At 39.2% G+C, this 23,438-nt stretch overlaps 1 protein-coding gene across 5 annotated transcripts in view; it reads left to right on the forward strand.

The window, feature by feature from the left end:
• Nucleotides 1-23,438, forward strand: part of SH3BP2 (SH3 domain binding protein 2) — a 92,803-nt gene that overhangs the window by 52,748 nt on the left and 16,617 nt on the right. The window contains exon 1 of one of the 5 annotated variants that reach the window (XM_055794136.1): nt 169-360. The exons of 1 other annotated variant lie outside the window; for it this stretch is intronic. Coding sequence is in view for 2 of the 4 variants with exons in the window: in XM_055794135.1 (XP_055650110.1) it covers nt 21,654-21,736 (83 nt within the window). In the remaining 2 variants the exon portion in view is untranslated. Of the gene's footprint in view, nt 1-168; nt 361-426; nt 571-21,258; nt 21,737-23,438 lie in introns of those variants that run through there. 3 more of the 5 variants (XM_027791063.2, XM_055794135.1, XM_013301967.3) reach the window with 3 other exon arrangements.

Here is a 23,438-nt window from a genome sequence, read left to right on the forward strand (position 1 = left end):
TTACGAGCCGCTTTCTCCCTTCCCCCGGTGTCTTCCAGGTAGGGGCCCGTGTCAGACCGATGCCAGACAACACCCGCCCCTACCGACCCGGCGCTGCCCAGCGCTGCCCAGCGCTGCCCAGCCCAGCCCAGCCCAGCCCAGCGCCCGCCCAGCTCCCCTGGCGGCGGGGCAGGCCGGAGTAGCGCGGCGCGGCTGTGCCGCCGGCAGCTCCCACCGGTGGGGCGGGCCCGTGCCGGCAGGTGAAGGAAGGGGCGGGCGCTGGGCGCGCTGTCGGCCGCGGAGCGGGGATGAGTGGCGGGCGCGGCGGCTGCCGCCCGCGGAGCTGAGCCGAGCCGAGCCGGGCCGGGCCGGGCGGTTGAGGTAAGCGCTGCTCCGCACGGAGCCCTCCCGGCGGCACCGGGAGGCGGAGGCGTTCCCGCGAGCCGCCCGCTGCCCCCCGCGCCCCCGTCCCCCCTCACGGACCCGCGCGGGGCCCCGTGGCGGGGGTGGCGGGAAGGGGCGTCACGCGCATCCGCGTCCCCTTTCTCGCCGGCTCAGCGCGGTGCCGCGGGGCGCCGGGAGACTGCCGAGGTGAGTCAGCGGGAGCCTGGCGGGACAGCCCGCCGGCGGCCCCGGGAGCTGCCGCCTGGCGTGGGGGTGCTGGGGGGAGGCCGGTTTCCCTCATGAAGGACTTCTGGAAGTTTCCCTGGGTTCGGTCCGTGTCCTTCCGCAGCTGCGTGTCGGTGGGATCGCAGGTGACCCATGGCGCGGCGGTGGGGATGCTGCCGTGCCCGCCGCCGAGGGAAGCGGTGGGAAGGCGCCTCGTGTTTCCCTGTCCCAGGGGCTGGCACCTTCGGTTCGGTGCCGCTTTGGTCGCTTGCAGGTGGAACGTGGGACAGAGACAGCTGGGCAGTGGGAGCCCGCCCGCCCCTGAGAGGAGGAAAGGCTCTTCAGGGGAAAGAGCAGCAGTGTAGGTGCTTCCCTCCGGGAAGGAAAGGGTGGAAGAACTGCACTGTTTCCCTGCTTACACCGAGCTTTGGGTTTAGTGTTGAGTTGCGAGGTCAGGAGTAATTGCCTAGCATTTCCAGCGAGAACATAAATACATGTTAAAGGTTGAGGCAAAACTTTTTAGAGATGAAGTATAGAGCACAAAGGCATTTTTGACAGTATTTGCTTCATTATTCCTATCTTCTTCATATCCCTTCAGTCTCGGGAGCTCCCTCATAATTCCTTGGGTCAGGCTGTTACTTCTGCGTTTGAAGTTCCTGTGCATCTACAGGTGCAGGCTCTGTGCAGGCCATGTGCTGCGCTGCTTGTATCACTAGAAAGCAAGGACACCTGGCACGTGTTTGTTTAATTTGTCAGCTTTTTTCCCCACGAGGGACCGGTGCAAATTGGTAGCAACTTTAAGATACTGCTATCCAGAATGAATTGAGAAGGTGGATAAATGTTTCCCCTCCTACCCTTCTGTCTGATAATACCTCGGTTTCTGGGTCTTGATGATGCCAGCAAAGAACAGTAGTGGGACTGAACCTTGTGCCTTGTCTAACTTCATCATTACAGAAGAAGTAATGTTGCCCAGCGGTGTATGCGCTCTGGCTTGCCGAGGCACAGACAGGATTTTGCTTTCCCATGTGAAATTAGTTGCACTAAATTGGTGTGTTTCATGCTGTGAAAAGTGAATTTCCACTTTCACCCTGCTCTTAGTGCTAATGTCTTAGGGGTTGTGAAACAAATTCAGATCTGAGTAATTATACATCGCCTCTGTTTGTTTTTGATTGTACAGGAAATTGTAGAGCTGGAGCCTCTGCAGTTTATTTCATTCACATACTTCTTTCATGCTACAGACAAAAGTGGAATTAACTTGCTGTTTTTCTTTTAGGCGTAACATGTTTCTTTCCCTTCCTGTTACTGTATTTTGGAGCCATCTTTCTGTTGCAAGAGAGCTGATTAATAGATATACCCCTTGCCAATATTCTGTAACTGAGGAGTCAGTTCTGGGTCAGCTTAGTGGTGGGTTAAATGCTGTTTCCTGTTTGTAATTCTTTTGTTTTAAAGTCTCCCAGTTCTCCATAAACTTCTCTGCAAAGCGTGACAAACTTGATGCTACATCTAAAAAATAAAGAGCTTTAAGTTATAAAGGAGGGAAATAGAGATGCCTGTTCTGAAAAAGGTTTAAAGTTTTCAAACCAGTAAGAATGAGTACACCAAGATAAATTCCTGCAGGCATCTCAGGCAGGGCTGTCTGAGTAAGAGTTCCTGTGTTTGAGGCCAGTCTGATAAACTGACTGTGATTCTGCAAGCTCCTGCAGGCAGATGAACTCCCTGTACTTCTAAGACCAGAGTTCCAGTCTAATTTTGTTAGAAAGCTTAGTTACCCCCTAACACCACCACCACAAAAAAAAAAAAAAAAAAAAAAAAAAAAGGCATCCCAGAAACCCAAACCCAAGACTGGGGGTGTGCAGGGTCTTCTAGAATTTCTTACTTAGGTAGACATGGAGTAGTCTCCTTTGATAGAAAACCAAACATGGCAGCCACTTTGGTAATGAATACAAAGTAGAAATGAAAATGCATTAAAAACTAGCAACTTATTCCTTACAACACTAAAACACAAACATGGATGACCAAAAGGCATGTATGTATTTGTCATTTTACCTGTAGGAAAAGTGCTTTTAACACTCTAACCCTTGTGGTTACATTGTTTGCTCTTTGCCTGGTAGTCCTTAGGTTGATTGTACCTTTATTGTTATGCATTACAATATGGTACGATTGCAGTAATAGACTAATATCAAGTGTTTTAACTTGATGACATTGACTTGCTGTTGGTATATCTTCCAGTCTGTTTGACATGAGATGTTAGACAATGGGTAACTTATGCTTTCATCAGACTATCCAGCAGTTTCATAAGTTGTTTGGAATGTGTAGCCCTGCAAATATTGTGTCAATTAATTGTTGCTGGCTTAAGCCCTGATCTTAAAAGTATTTACAGATGTAAGTAACCCTATTAATTGTAAAACTGATAGTTTGTATTGCTGTAGGGCCAGGATCTTGGCTTACTACTTCTATTGGACCTTGCAGGAAGGTTCATACAAGGTCAAACTCTCAGCAAAATTGATGGATAGGTCTGTAAACAATGGTGAGAACTTAGAACAGTTACTAGGGGATTTCCAAAGTAAATTGGTTTTGTTTAAATATGAAGGTATTGATTGATACGATGATTCTTCTGTGATGTGTTTTGTCTTCTGATGGGGATTTCTGAGGGAAGAGAGAAAATAACCTCCTAGATGGCTGCTCCTCTCTTGCGTAGCTAAGCATTCTTCTGGTCTTTTTTTACAGTAAACTTATTTCATAAAGGCATTTCCTCATGGTATTGCTTCACATCTCCTTTTGAACGTTTACTGTAGTGGAAAAAACAGTGTCTGGAATGGAGCTAGGAGTCTGGAAATCAGAGGGTTTTAAGGCAGCCTCAGAGGTAATCTGAGAGACACAATACATTTCCCTAAATATGATACTAAATAGAATGTGCATTTTTATGCTATTATCACATATATCACACTCTGTTCCACTAATATTTCTGAACTGTTGCTAACTCCTGTTAATCAACACCTCTTCTATTTGTCTTATGCTAGGAAGTCTAGACAAGTTATGCCTTTTGTGATGCATTGAGGAAAGAATTGAAGGCACTGAGGTTTTTGATCAGTGTAATCACACTGGGTATCATTGCAAACTTTAAGGAATTACTTATCATGCTATATATTAGAAGCATATGTATCATTAGATTGCTTGCTTAAGACAGAGGACTAGACCAGAACATATTACAGAATTATCAGTACACCATGCTTTCTAAGAGGAATATGCTGTTTCCGCACTATTTTTCCAAGACCTGTTAGAATTTTTTCAATCTTGCCTCTTCTCCATAAACTCCTATGCTGAATTTCTTATTTCTTTGTTAAAAAGAAAGGGGGTTGAAGAGTCCATGTTTCATTTAATTCATGCAGGAATCTGAAAACTATTTTTCCCGAAGTAAGGGATGGATTTTAAACAGGGCAATAGTTAGGGGAGAATGCAGAGATATGACTTCCTATGGAAACAAACCTAAATGTTGTTTTCTCCCTATCCCAGCATACCAGGGTAACTGAAGTTATTTATTTTACTTGCATGCCAGCCCATTTCCAGTAATGACCAAGTTCTTATCTCTTCCAGGGTGTTGTTATTGCAGTGGTTACACGTATCTGAGTATCTTTGGCAGAACGATATTTGAAGATGATGAACAGTGTGGAGAAGGAATTACAATCATACAGAAATCAGACCTTGGCAACACTTAAGTCTTCAGCTCCTGCAAACTTTGTTCTTAGGAGCCAAAAAGATAATATCTTGCATGCCAGTTTTAAGGATGCTGTTGCATCTTCCTGCCACAGTCATGGGATGGTTTAACCAGACTAATTCAGGTATCCCTGAATTAGGGCTCTCTCTAAAGTAGTTCTGACAAATCTTAGCTTCGTGGAAAGTGGACATTCTGGATCTGTCTCCTAAAAGATTTGTAAAGAACTGAGCTAAATAGGCAAAGCTCTGCTTATTTCATATCAGCTAAGTTCAAGAATAGCTGCTTACTGAATCTTGTTGCTGGATTGATCTGCCTGTCTGTGGTTGCCTAGAGGTAGGGAAAACAGACTGTTGCTTTCTTACAGTCTTACCTGTCCAGAAAGGCCACAGATAAAACTCTAAGAAGGCTGGGGAACTGCTGGTTTTGTCCTCTTTGTTTGAAAATTCTCACTGCTCAACTGGTTATGGTTAAAGTGGTTAAAGCTTTCTGAATTTTTATTTTATTTACACTGTTACAACATTGGCTGACAAACTGTACCTCAGTAATAATGTATGATCAGGATGGCTTCTGTCCTAATGGAATAGTAGGTACATTTGAATCATTAGCTCTGTTCTGTCTTCAGGGAATTCATATGTCTTTAATTCTCCACCTCCCTATGTTGCTCTTCTAGTGTTAATTTGTCAAAGAAGAAACTTCCCAATTCAAGCTAGCTTTGCATCGGTACATTTTTAGCAGGTAAACACTTTTCCCATAGTTACATGCAGCCGCTCTACAGTAACTTACAAAAACATGAGATTTGTTTCTGTCATTGTAAAGTATTTCCTTGGATATGTTAGGACAAGAAGATGGGAATTCTGGGTTCTGTTCTTCATAGTATGTCTGACTCTGTGTAGGCAGTGGTGCTGTATATTGTAGTGTGTGAGCACTTGGGGATGACTGGTAATTCCTGATAATTCTGAGTGGATTAAGTGCCTACAGAGACTTTTAAAGCATGGAAATGGCTTTCACTCTCCGAAGGAACATTTAGACAACTTAATTTCTGTACACATATTTGAGATCACTTTACAAAAACTGTAGAGTGGTCCACATAAACAGATTATGATTGTTGTTGCTTGATGTAGTAGAGATTGCAAGTAAACTTTGTTTACATGTACAATATCATCTCCTCCTGACACATGCATGCACAAAGGACTTGCATGTATCGCTGTAGAACACTTCATTGATGTTCTTGATTGTTTCAGTGCAGGGAATATAATACAACCCCCAAACAGGAAAGTTATTGAATGTATTTAACCAAGGCTTTTATTTCATTATCCCTTCAGCTTTGCCATAAATGAGAGTACTAGGAGAAACTTGGATTTATGCCTTTAATTATGAACTCGCCTGTAAGGGCTCTTCAGACAGGAAATTTTCCATTCCCGATGGTTTCCTCAAAATATTAAAATGGTATTTCCATCAGAACTCATATGGGAGCAACAACTGAGCGAGGTAACAGCCTTAATAATTCTTTAAGAAATCTGGTGGTCATGCCGAGTAATGTTTAATTCTTTCTGTGAGCACGAAACACCTGAAACTTAAGGTTGTGGGGTTGTTTGGTTGGGGTTTTTTTGTTAGGAACACAGTACAAATATGCAAAGGTTGTGAATGAGGTCCCAAAGAAGAGGGAATTCTATATATTTTAAGCAAACACTTATTCACTTTCTTTCAGGGGGCCTGTACTGTATATTTTAAGCCTTTCTGGTAATTGAAAGGATAATATGCAGTTTGAAAACCCCAGAAACTAAAATCTCTTGGTGTAGTAGCTGGAGCATCAAAAGAAGCATGACTCAAATTTAGTTGCCAGCATTCAGTACTACTGAAATATGATAACTAATAATAATTCTTTTATATATATAAAATATAATAATAAGGATGCCTTTCTGGGTCTCTGGACACTTTGCAGAGTTCACAGGTCATTGAATTATTTCAGTTCTCAGAGTCTGAATTAATTTAGGAGTTTCTGTATAGATAAAGCATAATTTTTTCCCGGTAAAGGAGATAACTGTTTCACAGACTGGAGCAGCTGTCTTGTTGTCATGTGGATTGAGACTCACTACGTCAGGGTGTAGTCATTCTTTCCTTAGTGTGTTCAGCTTTCTTGTGTTTGTTCACCTTCTCTGCCCCTGTTCCCCCTATCCAATAATTGTATTGCTGTCTTTTTACCATTCAGCATACCTATGGGAGTGGTAACAGCCTGTGGCCTGAGTCTTCAGGTAGAGATGGATTTTTTTGTTTTCTCCTTTCTTTGTCAAAATTGATGGAGTGACAGGAAGACTGGAGGTGGATCAACTATACTATTTCTCTTGCCAATTATTTTTGACTCTGCTGTGCAGCAATACTGCAATATGCTTTTTGCATATATGGAGCGGTACTGCAGTGATGCTAGAATTCAGGCACTGTATTAGTTTTGGTGTAGTTTCAGTGAGTTTAAAAAAAGAAACCCCCACACTGACCGACCAGTGCTTCTGGACAGCGGCTGCTAACACCCGAGCAGAGGAGGAGGAGCTATATAGAGACCAGAAATTTACTAAAGGACCCAGTTCTTACCACTGGCTCTTAGTGTCTTATGTTACAGTTCAACTCCTGTTTTACAGCTAATTTTATGTTTCCAGCGTCCCGGCTTACTACTGGTTATCAACTTCCAGTTAAGTGATTAGTTCCAACTTGCTGTAGAAAAAACCCCCTGCATTGTGTAGTTTGAATGATATTCCTCAGTCTTGCTTCTGGGAGTACTTGGAAGGAAGAGGCTGGGAGAATCCAGTGTCACCAGTGTGCATGCCTGGAACTGTTGCTACCTCAGAGATCTTTGTCTAAGTGTTGACTAAAGAGAGAGAGATGATGTGTGCTACAAGACTCATCATGAAAGGTGATTTGCGCGTAACAGACATGACTACAAGCAAAGGATTTCTCCAGAGTTTGAAGCATATCCAAATAAACAAGAGGAGACAGAGTAGTAAAAGGAGTTAGGAAGATTTAGGATTCCTAGGTTTAGTACTACTTTGGTAAAAAAAAAAACCAAAATACAGCATACTGGGTGATGGAAATGTAGTCTGCATGTGTGGGTTTTCTCTCTATTAGGATAAGAGTGTGAATTTAGACTGGGCTTCAGTGACCTGAACTCCGTTGTTCCTAAGGATAAATGCACTTTTTTGTTGTTCAGGTTAGCCAGCCTGGAACTGCCAGCTGAACTGCATCTTCTGGTGTTATTCTGCTTTAACAGATGGAAATAAGGTCAGGTCTAGTTTAGCTGGCAGTCTTCCTATTTAGACGAACCATGAACCTGTGCTGTGCAATTTAATAACTAATCCTTAAACAAAAACAAGACTTAAATTCTAAGTGTTCTTAAATTGAGATTACTTTAACTCCAGCTTCATCTTGTATTAGCACTGAATTTTGCATTTAAAGATACGTAAAATAAAAACCAAGAACCCTTAGAGGAAGGAATCTTACTTAGCACATCAGTTTCCACTTTCATGCTCAGTTCTCCAGACAAATAAGCTTCCTGCTCCCCAGGAGAGCTTCACTCTGCTGCAATCAGTCACTGAGATGACTTTATCTTTATTTATGCAGCACTTCAGGGCAGCATCTCAGATCCTGACACGGATTCTAGTAAAGTGTTAAAAGCATGTGTTACACATTTTAATTTTTTAGTGTAATAACTGCTTAGTAACAAAAAAGGAAGAAGAGAGGCGGAAGTAGATAATGTTGTGGATACGTCGGTCTTGTCTGGTGAAATATGGCTTGTAAGACAAAAAAACCCCCAAAGTGGTTTGGTAGGAAGCTTTGTTTCGCCGTTCTATTTTTAACTTCAGCTACTGTAGTATAGACATTAATCATCATTCTGGAAACAGTAATTTTTGTGAGTATTTGCATATTTTCCTATTAAATAAATGGTAGTCTGTTGAGGTGGGAGGAAAAAACTCAATTTGAGTTTAAAAAGTGTTATGAACTATGATTTTGGGGGTTATATCCTGTTGAAGCTGTAGAAGTAGACTCTGTACTTGGTCTGTGATTTCCTTTCAATATCTGCATGTAAACATTATTCCAATTTAAAATATCTTTGAAATAGTCCATCTCATGTTTTATTAGCTCTCTTAAATTTTTTTACAAGACTTACTGTACTTACTAACATTCTGACATGAGTGAGGGACAATCTCTCTATTGGTGTATTTGTAAAATGTGTTAAAACTCTTCTATAAAGTAAAAAGTTTTGGTTTAAATGCCACATCCCTACAAACTTCATCTCAAAGTCTACCTAGTTCCCCTTGATTTCAGCAGAAGTTGCTTGCATGCATCTAAGGGCTGAAGTTGGCATTCAAACCAGAATGTATTTAACCTTGAGAGCTAGTTCCTGCAACCAAGCAGCAGAGGCTTAAATTATTAGTCTCTAATCTTGTGACAACGCTACTAAAAAGAGTAAATCATTACCTTGATGTTGCTTAACAGTAATTCTATTACAACATGTCACATAATTGTTTGTTTCTCGTAGACCAGGCTGGAACTCTGGAGAGGCTGAGTTCAATGTATTACAATTGCAATACAGTTGCTTTCTCAAGTGAGAACATCTCTTATGTCAGAGCACTGTGGTATGATCTTATTGCAGAAATGGCATGGGTTGTTACTGAACATTGTTCCTTCATTATATTCGCTCTTAAACCTTTTATACAAATCTAGCAATTGCACTGTTTTGACCAAGGCTGTATACAGAAGTCAGCTTCTGGTATTTCCTTATATTAATAAAACTGTACACTTCAGATACATAGGCACGTGTAAGAGCTAGTTGTCTTTTTTCATAGTTTTTTGTACTTGCCTGTATTCCTGGAAGGGTTAGCATTTTTTCTGCTCTATGTCCTGATAATGACGTAGAAAGAAATTTAGCACCAAGGAACCTGGACTATGAGCCTACAGGTCCTATTGACAGATGAAAGACTTATAATTAGTTAATTCAAAATTGATCTATAAACATGACTAACCAAAGTGAGGTTATGTTTGAGCAAAAGAGTGACCTGACTTGCACAGCTGCTGACCATCTGCAGCTGTTAATTGCCTTTAATCAGTCAGGCTTAAACATTCAAGCTTTCCACTGTAATTTTTCAGCCAGTTAATCAGAATCTGTTATCACGCCAGGTAGGTATGTTGTGGAGTGGGATTTCTGTATACAGACTTTTGGTGTTGTGTGGAGAAATATGCTTTCTGTTGTCAAAGTGAGCATGCCACCTGTAGGAGCACAATCAATCCTGTGCAGTCTTTGTTGTTTGGTGTCTAGGAGAGAGTACTTACCTTTGATTTCTAGCTGGAGGCTTGCATTAGGGCTGTAAGGAGGTGAATATACGCAGCGGAATGCTAACCAGAAGGGGTTTTCTGAGAAGACAAAATACCCATTGCAGCAGGGGCACACAAGTCTTGCTATAAGATTAGGAGTTCTTGTCCCACTAAAGAGCCGGAGGTAGAAAACTACCTTGAAGAATACTAAGGGATTCTATACAACAGAATTTGGTCCTGTGTGTAGGAGAACTTGAACAAATAATAAGATGATGCACAGTCTGGCCCAAATTTATTCCAGTCCCACCACGAAGAAGCTTGTGTGGCTACTCTTAGGAGTAAGTTATGTATGGCAGACTGCTGGGATTATGCTAGGTAAATACTTGATGTATGACTGTGCAGTGAGTGAGGGAGAGGAACTTGGAAGGGAAAGCAGAATATTTTAAATGTACTTTTCATGTTTAAATTAGGAGAACAGAGTTAGATAGCTGTTCTCTAGCTACTTGAAGGAAATTATTGTGTTTGTGGGAAGCTGTTACGGGAAGAACTCACAGTGGAATTCTTTTTTCCCTCTGAACTCAAAGCCTCAGTGAGTCATTTCCCTCTTGCACATTGCCCCCCTCCCCCTGGCCCTAATTTCTGTCCCTGGGCAAATATCACAGCTGTTGTGAAGATGGTTGTAGTCCAGGAAACCACTGATCTGAGTGTCTGAAGAGGCAAATTGAAGCATTATGAGAGGAATGTGTGAATTTGCTGAATCTCACATCTTTTGCTTTGAGAGGTGCAGATAACCTTTCTAATAAGGATGGAAACAATGCTGATAAGATGGAATACCATATTTCCAAATGTACGCAGTCCTAGATGATATCAAAGTGATCAAGCCCAGAAACTTATCTGTGATATTGGCACTATGCCTGCTGTGCTTCTGCTGCCAGACTGTTTCTCCACAGCTGCACAGCATCCCTACTCCCTCAGTGGAGAGCAGTTGTGTTTCTTCTCCTTGCTGGCTGGCAGCATTGCTGCTTAGCAGAGATGGCCAGGGCTTGGCTTATTTGGTCCTAGAGGATTGAGACGACTGCTGGGGGTAGGAGGATATCTTAGTGGAAGAGAAGGGTGTCACAGTGCTTGCGATGCCACCTGTGTGCTTACACTGTGGGATTCAGCTCCCCAGCAAAATTGGATTGGCAGGTGGCAAGAGATTAGTGACAAGTCTGTTAGTTAATAAAGATGTACTAACCTCTGATTTAATGGGCTGCAACAATACCATGTTACTTAATAATTACTTGATAGTAGGAAGCTTACTGCTGAGCTATTGAACTGGGAGCTAGGTCTCTTGTTCCAGAGTTGGAGATCTTGCTCCAAGGAATGTGGTGCTTGATTGATGGGCTTTTTTTATTGAAAGCCAAGCAGAAAGGATTTGCAGCAGTGTCTTTGCGATAAAATGTGGCAATTAGAAGTATTTTTGCTTGAAACTTTTCATTTAGCAACTTTATACAATTCCCTTCCTTCCTGGAGTGATGCCTTACATTTCAGATAGCAAGGAGCAAGTTAATTAGGCGAGTGCTTCCAATTAATTGTTGCTTCTATCCCTATGCCATTTGTATCTTGCTAGTCAACATACTGAGTAATTTGGCCATGTGTTACTCATTCCCTGTCCTTTTTGTAGCCTGAAAAGGAGATGATGGAAAGTGCATGGTCTAGTGGTCTGGCAGGATTTTGCTCTAAGTGTGTTTGCTGGTCTGTTTCAGTTGGGAAGTATGGAAGAAAGTCACCTGGTAAATGAATGGGGAACTGTGAAGTGTAATTCTTACTTTCTTATGGAAACAAAAGTTGTGAGAAAGCTCTGTCTCCCATGAAGTCTTTATCAGTTGTAGTAGTGGTGATGGCCAGTGTTCCTTTCCTTTTTTTTAGTTTCTTGTTGTTGGTTTTCTAGGTTTTTGAGCAGCTCGCAGGTAAAGACCAAATATGAACTTGGCTTGGTAGTCAGACATGAGTCCACATGAAAACCTGATGTGTTCCTAATAATCCCGTGCTGAGAAGGAGATAAACTATATTGTTATTCACTATTTAGCCATGGTGTCCTAAGGTCTGATGGTTTTATGTTGCATATTTCAGCAACATCACCTAGAAAAAGAAGAGGAATCTTGTACTAGGGAGTGAAAAGGATTGACAGTAGCGTACTGTAGAACAGCCAAAATACCAAAAAAGGATGGTGAGCCTTGGAGAATAGATTCCTTGTGATTTCTAACCGAACAGTTGCATCTCCAGCAAAGTAGAATGAAAAATTACAAAGAAAATATGTGTAGCATTCGAAATGAGCAAAAATTTGAGCTTTAAGATTTCAAGGTATACAGTACGTAGCAAGAACTCTTTCAAGATCAATTGCGTATGCTTCAGTCTTAAAGCTTTCTAGTATTCTCTCTATCCTTTCTGAATTAAGGCTTATTTTTTCACATTCAGTTAAATTGTAACTATTGCAGTCCTTGCACTTGCTATTTTTGATTGTACCGTGCCAGCTGCTGCTTCTCTGGTAGACTGCACAGGAGAGGAAGTGGCACTGGAGCAATGGAAATGAAGCACAATGATTTTGTTGTTACTTCCCTGATGCCCATTTCAAAAGAAAACCAAGAAAAGGTTTTACTAACAGTTACTACAATTATAAATGTCTTATCTGGACTTAAAAGGTAAACAAATTTTATTACGTCTTGTGAACAATTCGACCTATTCTTTTTAGAAATAGGTCAAGTGAAGATTATTGAATCTGTAAGTTAATGCTTTTGCTACTTTTTTTCTTGTGGAAAGAATCTACATGAGATCTTTGGAAGAGGAACAACTACTTCTCTAGTATCTTAATACTCTTTCTTGGGTGCGAATAAAAATGGGATGTACTTGTTTGTAAAGTTAGAAAAAATTGGCACTATGTTGTAGCTGGAATAATCTAACCACCATCTGTTATGGTTCTTCTAAGAAAAACAAAATAGCCATAAATGCAAGACTAGCACTGTTAATCAAAACTAGTATTATGCCCCTTTTTGTTAAAGGTGGTTCCTTTAACAAAAAAATAGACTTTATTTATATACATCCATATATTATGCTACATATGTAATGCATGTATGTATGTAAACATGGACAGATGTAGGTGGAATATAACCTGAATAACAGGAGGTGGAAAGAGTCTGCAGTTTTACCTAAACCAAAGTATTTTCCAGGATGTGCCTTTAATAACCATAACAATGCTTTTGTTTCTTGGGTATGAAAAGACCTTTGTTGAGTAGTCAAACTGCTTCTTGTAATTTTCCTTTTTTAAAAGTGTTTCTTTGGAGCAAAAACACTACTGATAGATTAAGCAGGATATCTCCATTGGTTTATTGTATAAACTGTATGTGCTTTTGTGATTATATCAAAATCCTTGCTAATTTGTGACGATACTAAATTTAGAAATATTTTATAAAATTAGTAGACAATTTTTCAAGTATGTAATGGCATAATTTTAGTTGGAAGCATTGGGACTGTTAGTTTTGATCTACTGGAGGCACACAGAAATTCACAGAAATGGAAAATAAACTCTGTTATAACCTGGGAAATGTATTTCATTAAAATCGTGGCTTACAAGTTAGCAATAGATGACTAGAATGCATGAAAGACTGATTATTTTCTGGAAGAAGGGGAGACTTTTTGGCCAGTGTAATGCACTTATTATACTTTCTAGTTTACCTGTAAAGCTGAGAGTTCTTTTTATGGCTGTAGATATAAACCTGTGTTGGTAATGTATGTCTACACTTTGAGATATTAAATAAGTAAAGTTTTTTGGAGGATATTAAATGTGTCAGTCCATGTGGTTTCAAATACTGTATAAAATGTTACAAATGCCATTAAGTATTTTAAAAGCGTGCAGAAACAGGACTTTCTTCCTTAAGTGCAGCTTCTGTAGACCTTTTATTTTGTGATGAGAGTAGCACACAGCTGAATCAATGCATCTGTGATATGTATGATCTGTCATTTGATTTGGGTCTGTGCAAACTTGTTCTATTTACTCTGTGAAGATGTCAGGTTTGATTATTAGGTTGAAATAGGGCAAATCCCATTGACCCAAATCCCTAAATTTCCTTTGTGCAAGTGAAATCCAGCTTCAGTTCTTCATTGTGTACAGTAAGTGTCTCGTATTTAGAATGCCTTAAGAATATCTAGGATGTGTATAGCAGGAAGATAATCTGTAAATATTGTAAAAGCTTCTGCTGGAAGTTTTACATGCTCCGTATGAATTCTGTGGAGGACCAGAACTTGGAAATGAAAGAATGGTATATGGACTCCTTGGACATAATGACTATTAGTTCTAGGCAGTGCACAAAATGTAAGATTTTTGGAGGTCATAAGGAAGAGTGCACTTCTATCATAATCAGTTCATCTCTGTAAGAGTCTGGCTGCACTATTTTGAAAGAGCTTTTCAAAGAAGCCTCACAAGAGAGAGCGGTGCACTGAGGCAATGTATTCTTTGTAGCTCATCTTGCTAATATCATTAGAAGGGTTGCTGGCATTTATAACACACAATTTCTTTAAGAACTGTATACGTATGTGGTTTCATATATATATAGATATATATGTATTACTTTTATTTATTACACACTATAAATAAAGTTTTGGAGGTGAAAAGCCAATGAGGCCAGGAGTCAGCCAGATGTTCTTTGGAGCAGCTTTGATGCAACCATAAGAATGGAAAGGATAGATAAAGCTATTAGATGTTTAAGAAAGGGCTCAGAAAGAAGCAAGTTCTGTATGATAGTGTAGGTTAATATCATGCTAAGAAGCATCTTTACATTAAAGGGGGGGGGGGGGGGGGGGGCGGGATAATCTAACTGGGCTGTAGAGTCTATGTAAAAAATCCCAGGATTCTGCTAGATTAAAACTTCAGATGGAATAAGTCCTTACATCTTAATCTAAAAAAGAAGAGTTGGTGGGAAGGAAGTGGAAATATCTTTTAAAGTGAATGTTCCATTTACAGGCACTTTTTTTTGTCAATCACTTGATGGCACAATAGGAATAGCTGTACGTACAGAGTGAGACCTAAGGCATGTTACAGAAGAGTGTAAGAACTGGGCAAACATACAAAATACTTTTCCAGCCTACAAATGTGCAGCCCAGGAGCTTACCAGTGTCTTTTTGAAGTGCCAGAGACTGAGATCTTGGAATCTGAGATGGATTTCTGTATTCCCAGTTTCTCAATTGCTGTGCATTAAGCTAGATGCATTACAGCATTTTGCTTCTTTGTTTTCTTTTCCTCCTCTGAAATATTAATGATCACCACTCTAGGAAGGGTCTTGATTTACGTGTGCAGTACTAGTAAATCCATTTGCATTATCTTGAGTTTTCTGGAGTCTTTGTCCCAGTGTGAATGAGTTAACCCTTGTAAGGGCTTTTATAAAGTATCTGTCCTGACTTTCAAGGCAGGTCAGAAAAGGAGTTGATTTGATAAGAAGTGTTAAGTGACGTCAAGATCAGATGGAAAGTAAGAATCTAGAACTTGTATTTTAGCTCCTTGCCTTGGACCTGTCTTACCATCAGGTGTTCATTACTTTTATTATATGATGTGCTTTTTTTGTAGCTATTGTGAAACCTTTCTGCAAACGTTGTTAGCACTGTGCCAGTAATATATTTGATTAGGCAAACTGATCTGTGTTGTAAAATAAGAATGTTGTTGTTCATGTCTTATGAAGTATTGCATATGAATGTCTTGAAAGTAGACCTGCATGAACTCACTTTTGAATGCAACTCTACTGCTTCGGAGGCATAGGTCAATATCTGTCTAATCCTTGCTGTTGGAATTCATTTAAACAAGATTTAAGGGGGAATAAATTTTGTCCTTTTGGTCATACTTCTGAAGCAAGTAGTGATTTCCATAAAAGAAATGATAGTATAAAACGGCATTGTCCAATTTGTCTTGTAGAAGCAGCTCATTGCATGTGATTATATATTTTTAGGGTTAAGTGATATGAAATGACTGTTCCCTCTTATGTCCTACCAATTAAGATTGGTTGTTTACTGCTGTCTTTCTGGCGCAGCCTTGCAGTGTCCATTTGTTTTAATTTTAAGATGTTGACCTAAAATCTCAACTATGTAACATCTGGTGTTTACAATTAAATTCAGCTTTTGTAGAAGGTAAGCATGAGCTTGCAGAGATTCTTCTTTCCCCAGTGCATGTTAAAAAAACCCAAACAAACAGAAAAGTATCTACCTTAGTGATGAAGCCTTAAATCCTGGCTATTGTAATCCATGCCTCTGCCTGTTTCAGTCCCTTGATTTAGTGTTTTGCGTGGAGGAGGTAAGTCATAAGGAATACTTACGATTTACAATGCCCTTGAGAGAAGTTCATATAGTGATTTAAAAGGGAGCAGTCAGTGGAATCAGAATAAAGAAAACTTGTTTCTGGTACACCTACTTGCTTGCATGAGGTTTTGAGCACAAGGAGCTTCAAAGCTGTTGAAGGTTTAGCATTAGCAATACAGCCTAGTTGGACCTTCTAGTTCTGTAAGTTACACTTACATGGTTATTAGCTTATTTTGAGATTCTACTTCCTAGTCAGAGTTTCCAAGCGTGAGAAGAACAAACTCCAAGATGTTTCACTGCATCATTACTTAAAACATACCTTCTACTGTGTTGTACAGCACTATAGAGTGAGTCTTTGCATTTATACTTTGTCTTTAAATTGTATCACATAGTCTCTTCACAAGCAAAATAAAAATAGGAAATGGTTGTCTCATTTTGTTTTCCCAGGATCTGACAACAGTTGAGTTTCCTTTTTGGTGCTGGCTGTACTGTAGCCATTTGCCTGTAGAGGTGTATTTTCTTAAATAACAGGTTACTGCAGCCCACCACAAGAGAGGGGAACATGCAGGCTGGAAGGGCTGACATGACTAAATGCTTCCTCTAAACCAGGGCTTGCTGAATTTCTTTAGTATTAAATCAATTGCTTCTTATTGGGGTCAGCAATGAAGTTTATAAGTTTACTCATTGCAGTTTTTTGCTGGTAGATATTCAGAAGGACTTTCTTTATAAGCTTCATGTGGTTTGGTTGCTTTTAATATCCTGCTGCAGGAATGTTTTAGAATTGCTTATACTCAGTAATTTTTCTGTTGACTTGCATATACGCTCAACGTGAAATATTCTCTTTAACTGGAAATAGTAGTCTTGGACCTAAATTTTGTTAGTCTTGTACAAGCACAGTGTTAAATGAGCAGATGGATGTTGTATGTCTTGCAAAAATGCTTTAGTGTCAGAGATGGTAGAAAATGGTGAACAGAAGTATAGGCCTCTAAGGTGGGTTTTCACCTTTCTCTTTTTTCCCCTTGGACTCTTAATGTTCTTTAAATTGGTTTAAGTAAAATTCTAAGAAAACAGAAGAAAATATTTCCTAAGAAGAAACTTAACTTTACATGGCAAGACACCTGCTGGTTAAATGTACATATCACATACACTTTATAAACGGTAACAGATATTTGGTTCCCTCTTGTAAATTTCTAAAAGCCTTTAGTTGTTGCTTTTACTGAAGTTCAATGGTCTTCCAGCTTAAATGCTTAAAGGTGTTTTGAAACTGAAGTGGAAAATATGTTGTAGTCCAGCAGTGCTTCCTAAATTATCAATTAGGAATACATTAGTGATAGAATTGTATGCAGTTCATCACAAACCAGCCTAGCAGTAAAATTGTTTCAACAGTAATATCTTAGAATTGAAAACTTCTGCCAAGGAAATAAATCATTTGGGGAAACTCCCCCTTGAAGTGTCTATGTGTATTTGGGGAAACTCCCTTTGCAGCTGTCAGCATTACAACTGTCTGCAGGAATAGGACTTCGGCAATCGTACTTCTGCATGGTTACGTGATTTTTTATTTTTTTTTTTAATTTTTTTTTTACTATGGTCTAGTTCAAATTGTTCTATGAGCACTGATGAAAGGTATCAGTCAATCATAACCATAGCTGCATTTACAGTCTTTTTTACAAGGACTTTGTACATAGGCAACAGCTAAAAAAAATAAAGACCCTGTCCTTCTGGTTTGAATAGTAAACAAAAATAGAAGTCTAAGCTTGGTAATGTGTCTTTGAATTTATTTTAAAGAAACATGATAAGCAGCAAAAACATTTAAAATCTTGCCTGTCGTTTTAATTGTTCCTTATATCAAGTGTTACTGGTATAGTCTGACTGGCATAGACTTGCCACCGAGTTAACTCGCTTCTATACAGTTTTGAGGGGCCTTTTGATTCAATAGAAATCTCTTAACTTGAAAAGCTACTCATAATAAAATTGCCAACATAAAATATTATGCAATGATAGCTGTACTGATCTTATTTCAATCCCTGTTTACAACAGTATGAAGTCTTAGGTTATTTTTCAAGGCTAGCTGATGTAAGAGAATCTGTTAAATGATAAAGTTCTTACATTTCAGTGTTTGCAAAAGGTTCTTCTCTTCCAGCCACACAGTCTAATTTGTTTTTTGCAAACTGTGCATACTTTGCAGATACTTTGTGCCTGTACTTTGGTCTGCAAACCTTTCAGCAATATATGACATTAACCATATCCCAAAATCAAAGTCAGTGTATCCTCTTCCAGGACTTGTGCCAAGCTGTTTGGTGAAACAACCAAGGAAAGTTACAGCTTTGTTTTAAAATTTATGCACTCTTTCTGTGAAGCATGGCTTATTTATTGCAGACCAGTGTGAGCTCCAACAATCTGTGTGTACATATTTGGAGTGTAAGAGCAGTGGGGTATAAATAGAAACGCAGAAACTTTTTGATCTGAAGTATCTCTCAATTTTAGATTTAATATATATTATCAAGGCTTCAGCTACCTTTAAAAATATATATAAGTAAAAATATTATTAAAGCTTCAGCTCTTCCTAAGTAAGCTGAATGAGGGAATCATAGCTGACTTTTGGCATTGAAAGAAGTTTTTTTGGAAGTTTTGGCCTCATTTTTCCCCTTTGTTGCTGATATATTTCTTTTTCTTAATTATAATTCTACAGGTCATCCAGCAGAAGTAAATAATACTCTCAATTACTCATGTTTTCACAGGACTGCCTTATCTAGCAGAGGAAGGATTCAGGCAAGTAATTCACACTTGCTCTTTTACAGTCTGCAGGTGTGGAGTTTATAGTTGACAAATATGTTATCTCTCAGTATAGTGGATTTGTTTCCACTATGATCTAGAAACTTGAGAGTAAACTAGTTTGGTAGAATTAATAAAATAATGAAACTCATAGTAATCTACTCCTGATTCAAGCTTATTAAAGTCAATAAAACTTAACAGAATGTGGCCTTTTTTAATGCCTTACTATACTGTAGGCTTTTGTGGAAATATATAATGTATGAACTCTTACATTATTCTGAGTGGAACTTGACTATTGAGCTGACTGCTTGCTGCAGCTGAAGGAAGGTGGTTTTTGTGCTACTTTTTTTTTCTTTGCAATTTTTCTGCCTTGCCTGTTACTGTGCTTTTCTTGCACTGCTTTTATTTATACAGTCCATTCTTGCAGTTTCCTGTAAATTGGTCAGCAAGAGGAAGCTCTTGCTGCAGAGACAGCCAAACCCTTCAGCTAGACCAGTGAATTTGTACTGGTAAGGACAGCATAGTGCTAGACCTGTATTTTACTGCTCTTGCTTTCTGTTACCTAAAGTAGGATTGCTTGTCGCTGGGAGCAAGAGCTGTTCCCTAACAATGGCAGAGATGATTGGCTGACTTCTGCAGACAGTGGCCCTGCTGGAATGAAATCCAAATGCTGGTTCCTGATGCTTTAGTTCTTCCTTTTCAGGCTATCTGAGTGAAATCTCATAATATTAAAGAAATGAAGTAACTCCTTTTGAGTGAAATTCTCCCTAGGCTAGCTTGGTGCTAGGCTGCTTCTCACCACTGATTTTTGTGGGGACTAATGAAAGTTAGAGGTCTGAAAACAAACTATATACCAGAGTTCCTTACAAGACAGAATTTTGTGTTGTGAAGGAGGATGTATTTAATGCTTTTTCACTTCCCTGACAGACATGTTAATGAAATCCATAAAGATTTTATGTCTCTTCAGACTTTTTATTTGCAATTTTGAAGCACAACCCTTCTGATTAATGTTTGGTCTAGAAAGTTATGCTGAATTTTCATTCTTCCAAAACCATGAAACATCTAAAATTTGTGGTGTTTTTTTGTTTTTGGGGTTTTGTTGTTCCTCATTGGAACATCAGTTTGTGTGTGTGCATGTGTGAAATGGCTTCTGTTCTAGCTCTGTGACCATCTTAATAGTGTTGGAAATCACCAGAAAAATCAAAAGGGGATCTTGGAATTTGAAATGAAAAATTCTGTATTTGAGTGCTTAAGTGAAGAAAGGGAGAACACAGCATCAGAAAGGTTAGAGTGGAAAAGCAGTGTTTCAGGAACATGTTGGATAAATGAGGCATAATTAAAATAAGACTGTCAGGGCCAAAGAGCATGGTACTAAGGGAGTTTGGAGGGGAAAACCAAGACTTAGGTGTGTCAGACCAGAAAAGGGAATGAGGAACTGGTTATTTTTTTTCCCAGTGTTATATACTCAAACGCTGTCATTTTGATCACAGCTTTTTTACTGAAGTGGAGATAAAGGTTGCAAAGATGTTAATGTAGAGTTAGAAGAGTATGCTTAGATAGCAGAGAATTGGGGGAGGAAAGATTGCTTTAAAGGATTGTGTGTTAACACAGAGTCTAAATTGGTAACTGATACTGTAGCACATAAAGCAAGTGAATTTAACTCCTAAACTGCTGAGATGTAGCCCTCTTTATATCTTTTCTGTGTGAAAAATCTGTTAATTAAGCCACTGACACAACTGGATGTTAATTCTTATTAAAGAGCATTAGGATTTTTTTGTTGATATGCTGATCCTTTTAGCTAAAAAGCAGCATGTGATATTTGTGGTTTGCTTCCCCTTCCTATATACCCTGGCTATGGAAGGAATGCAAATGGGTGCCCTGGGGAGAAGACTGAGAATTGCTTTTCTAGCTGATATAGCCATGGCCGGTATCTTTTGTGCTTTGATCAAAAAGAAAAGGTGTTATATAGAAACATCTTCCTTATATTTTGGAGCACAGATTTGTGTCCATTTCTCCAAAAATACATGAAGTGTGCTTTACTTGGCATATTTATGTATGTAGATTTTTGTCTATCATTCTGAAACTTGGTAGTTGTTTTTCTCTTATTTGAACTTTCTAGCCTGAGGTATTGTTTGATTTGAGACAAAGTCAGTGAAACACTTGAATCCTTTTAAGAGGTCCAGATGAAAATAAGTGTAAAACAATAGCATTTCTTCATCATCTGTTGGTGATACTTGTCCTGTAGAAGTGTTGCCCTTGCATGGTAAACCTCTTGGATTTTAATTTTATTGCCTTTTGTGGTTTGTGTAGCATCAGATGTACAGGCAAGACTTTCTTTAAAGCTGTGTAATCTTTCAAAATGGCTATTTTTAATTTCTTGGATTGAAGAGGGAAGGACAAGCTCCAGCTATTGGGGAGAATACAGAGATGAAATACTTATCTTAGTTCTGTGGTGCAATATGAGTACCTGAAGCACTGGTTTTTCAGAAGCACAGGCAGCATTTCTGAACTGTGCCTCTGCTGGTAAGAGCCTGAGTACACAGTAAGAAAAAAGGACTACTTTCTTACTCTTCCATGGGAAAATAGTTGATTGGAAGGTGAGTAGGAAGCAAGTGAGCACTAGAAAATTCTCTCTGCTTTCTGGCTTGATGTCTGACAGAGGCTTGAAGTATGCAGGGTTGGATTTATAACCTCTCTGGGAAGTTGGGAAATCTGACAAAGATAGTGCTGCCCACTAACACTGGGGGAAACAGGAAGTAACAAAGGAAACAAGTCATTGCCTAGGCGTCACTTTTGGCCGCAGCGCAGATGCACAAGCACTTGGGGCAGGGTTTCTTTTCCTTTTGTGTGTTGAACATACAGCAGCTATTGCAGTCACTTTTGACCTTATAATACACAAAACGGGGAGAAGTGCAGAGATGTTCCTGCCGTGCCTGAGAGGGGCCGTAAGTTATTAATGGCTTTGTCATCACAAAGGAAACAATCGTTTGGCGAAACTGTCAGCAGAAAAACTATGTGTCGATCAGGCAAGGTCACCAGGTTAGTGTATATTTGTGGCTTGTATTTCTGTCATCTTTTCTCTTTTAGGTCAAGAGCAGACTAAACCTAAGAGTAGATATGGTATCTGAGGTAAAATACTTTTGACTTGTGCAGAAAATTCAAGGGTAAATTGAAGGGGGAAGAGATGAAGCAAGTGTTGGTTGAAAACATTTGCCAGAAAGGAAAAGCAAGTTGAAGCAAGTTAAACTGAGTAAACTTGCTTAGAACAGTGTATCTCAGTCAGTCTTAGTTCTCTGTTCCCTTTGTTCTGCTGACTTCACAATGTTTGTACTGTGCTGTTAATCCTTCTGAGAGACTGTTACAAAAGCGGCTGTTAAAAGTATTAAGAAATGGAATGTGTAGCCAAAAATGTAGGGGAGAGATGGAGGAGTGTTTCAGAAATACTGGAGAATGGTTAATAAATGGAAAGAGAGACCTGAAAATTTTGCAGAAAGCTGTTTTAAGAACAGATGGTAAATGTTTAGATGGTTGAAGCAGAGAACTGTTTTTTGTTTGGAATTGTTAAGAGCACATTGGGGAAGCTTTTATTTTAGTTTTGCTGTATGTAATGCTGCCTTATTTTTGGTTAAGACTTTTGTAGAGACTGAACCTTCAGTCTCCCTCTGCGTTGTGAGAGGAATGCATTCATTTCTGTAATTTATATGTTATATCTGTATTGTTGAATTTAAGTTATATATTCAGAAGGAAACTAGCATTTTGCTTTGCTAGGTTTTACTTTCAAATTAGAATTTAAAGACTAGAGGTTATGAGACATCATGGACTTTAGAAAGTTCTCAGACATAAGTGGCATAGAGATGCTTGTTACAAATTCAGATCAGGTTTCATTTTTGTACTGCAGCTTTGGAGGCTGTTTTTTTTAATTTGATTTCAGTATGACCAAACTGGGCTCCAGGACAGACCATAAATATTATTATAACAAGTGAGAACTTTTAATACAACTGTCAGCAGCTGTAGTTTCAGAGATGAGGGTTATGTGGTTTTATGCTTATGTACCACAAGTTGTGGAGGTAATCACATCTGCGATATGCTCCTGCTGAAGTTAAGCAAGAACTGAGGTCTCACAGCTCTTCCAGGATGCTATCCTTAGTTGAATCACCTTGTTGTTGCTTTAATTGGGCTGAATGCAAATAGTTCTTAAGGCCAAAAGTGGTAAGTGTTCTTCTATAATGTAATCCAATTTTTTAATGTGGCAGAATTTTATTTTCACTCATGGAGAGACTTCTAGCCTGTAAAGTTACACCCTAGCCTCCAGTGTAGCTATTGTATGTACACTGACTGAGGGGATAGGTTAAAATTACTTCACAGAGGTATTAATTTGCATACTACACAATAATAGAAGTCTACACTCCATTTATATTTTGAGCTTGGTAACAGTATTGTCATGATTCAGAGAAAGTTCTGCATCAGACTGGTATCATCTAGGTTATACTATGAATGTCTAATTTCATGTTTTTTTCATGCTGCTTGACTTTCATGGTCCTTTACAATAAAAAAAACCAGCTCATTGTGATAGTGTTTGAGAAAAGTATACTTATGTGGTAGACTTGGACTGACTTTATTGATACATTAACAATACACCGCAAATTGTTGTGTTTTTTTTTTTTAGTCTGGCAGACCAGTTTGTACATATGAAGTAATTACAACAGTAGTTGTATAAGCTCTGTATCGTGCTCAAGAGTGC

Source organism: Falco peregrinus, chromosome 2, assembly GCF_023634155.1.
Source record: "Falco peregrinus isolate bFalPer1 chromosome 2, bFalPer1.pri, whole genome shotgun sequence".
Taxonomy (NCBI): Eukaryota; Metazoa; Chordata; class Aves; order Falconiformes; family Falconidae; genus Falco; species Falco peregrinus.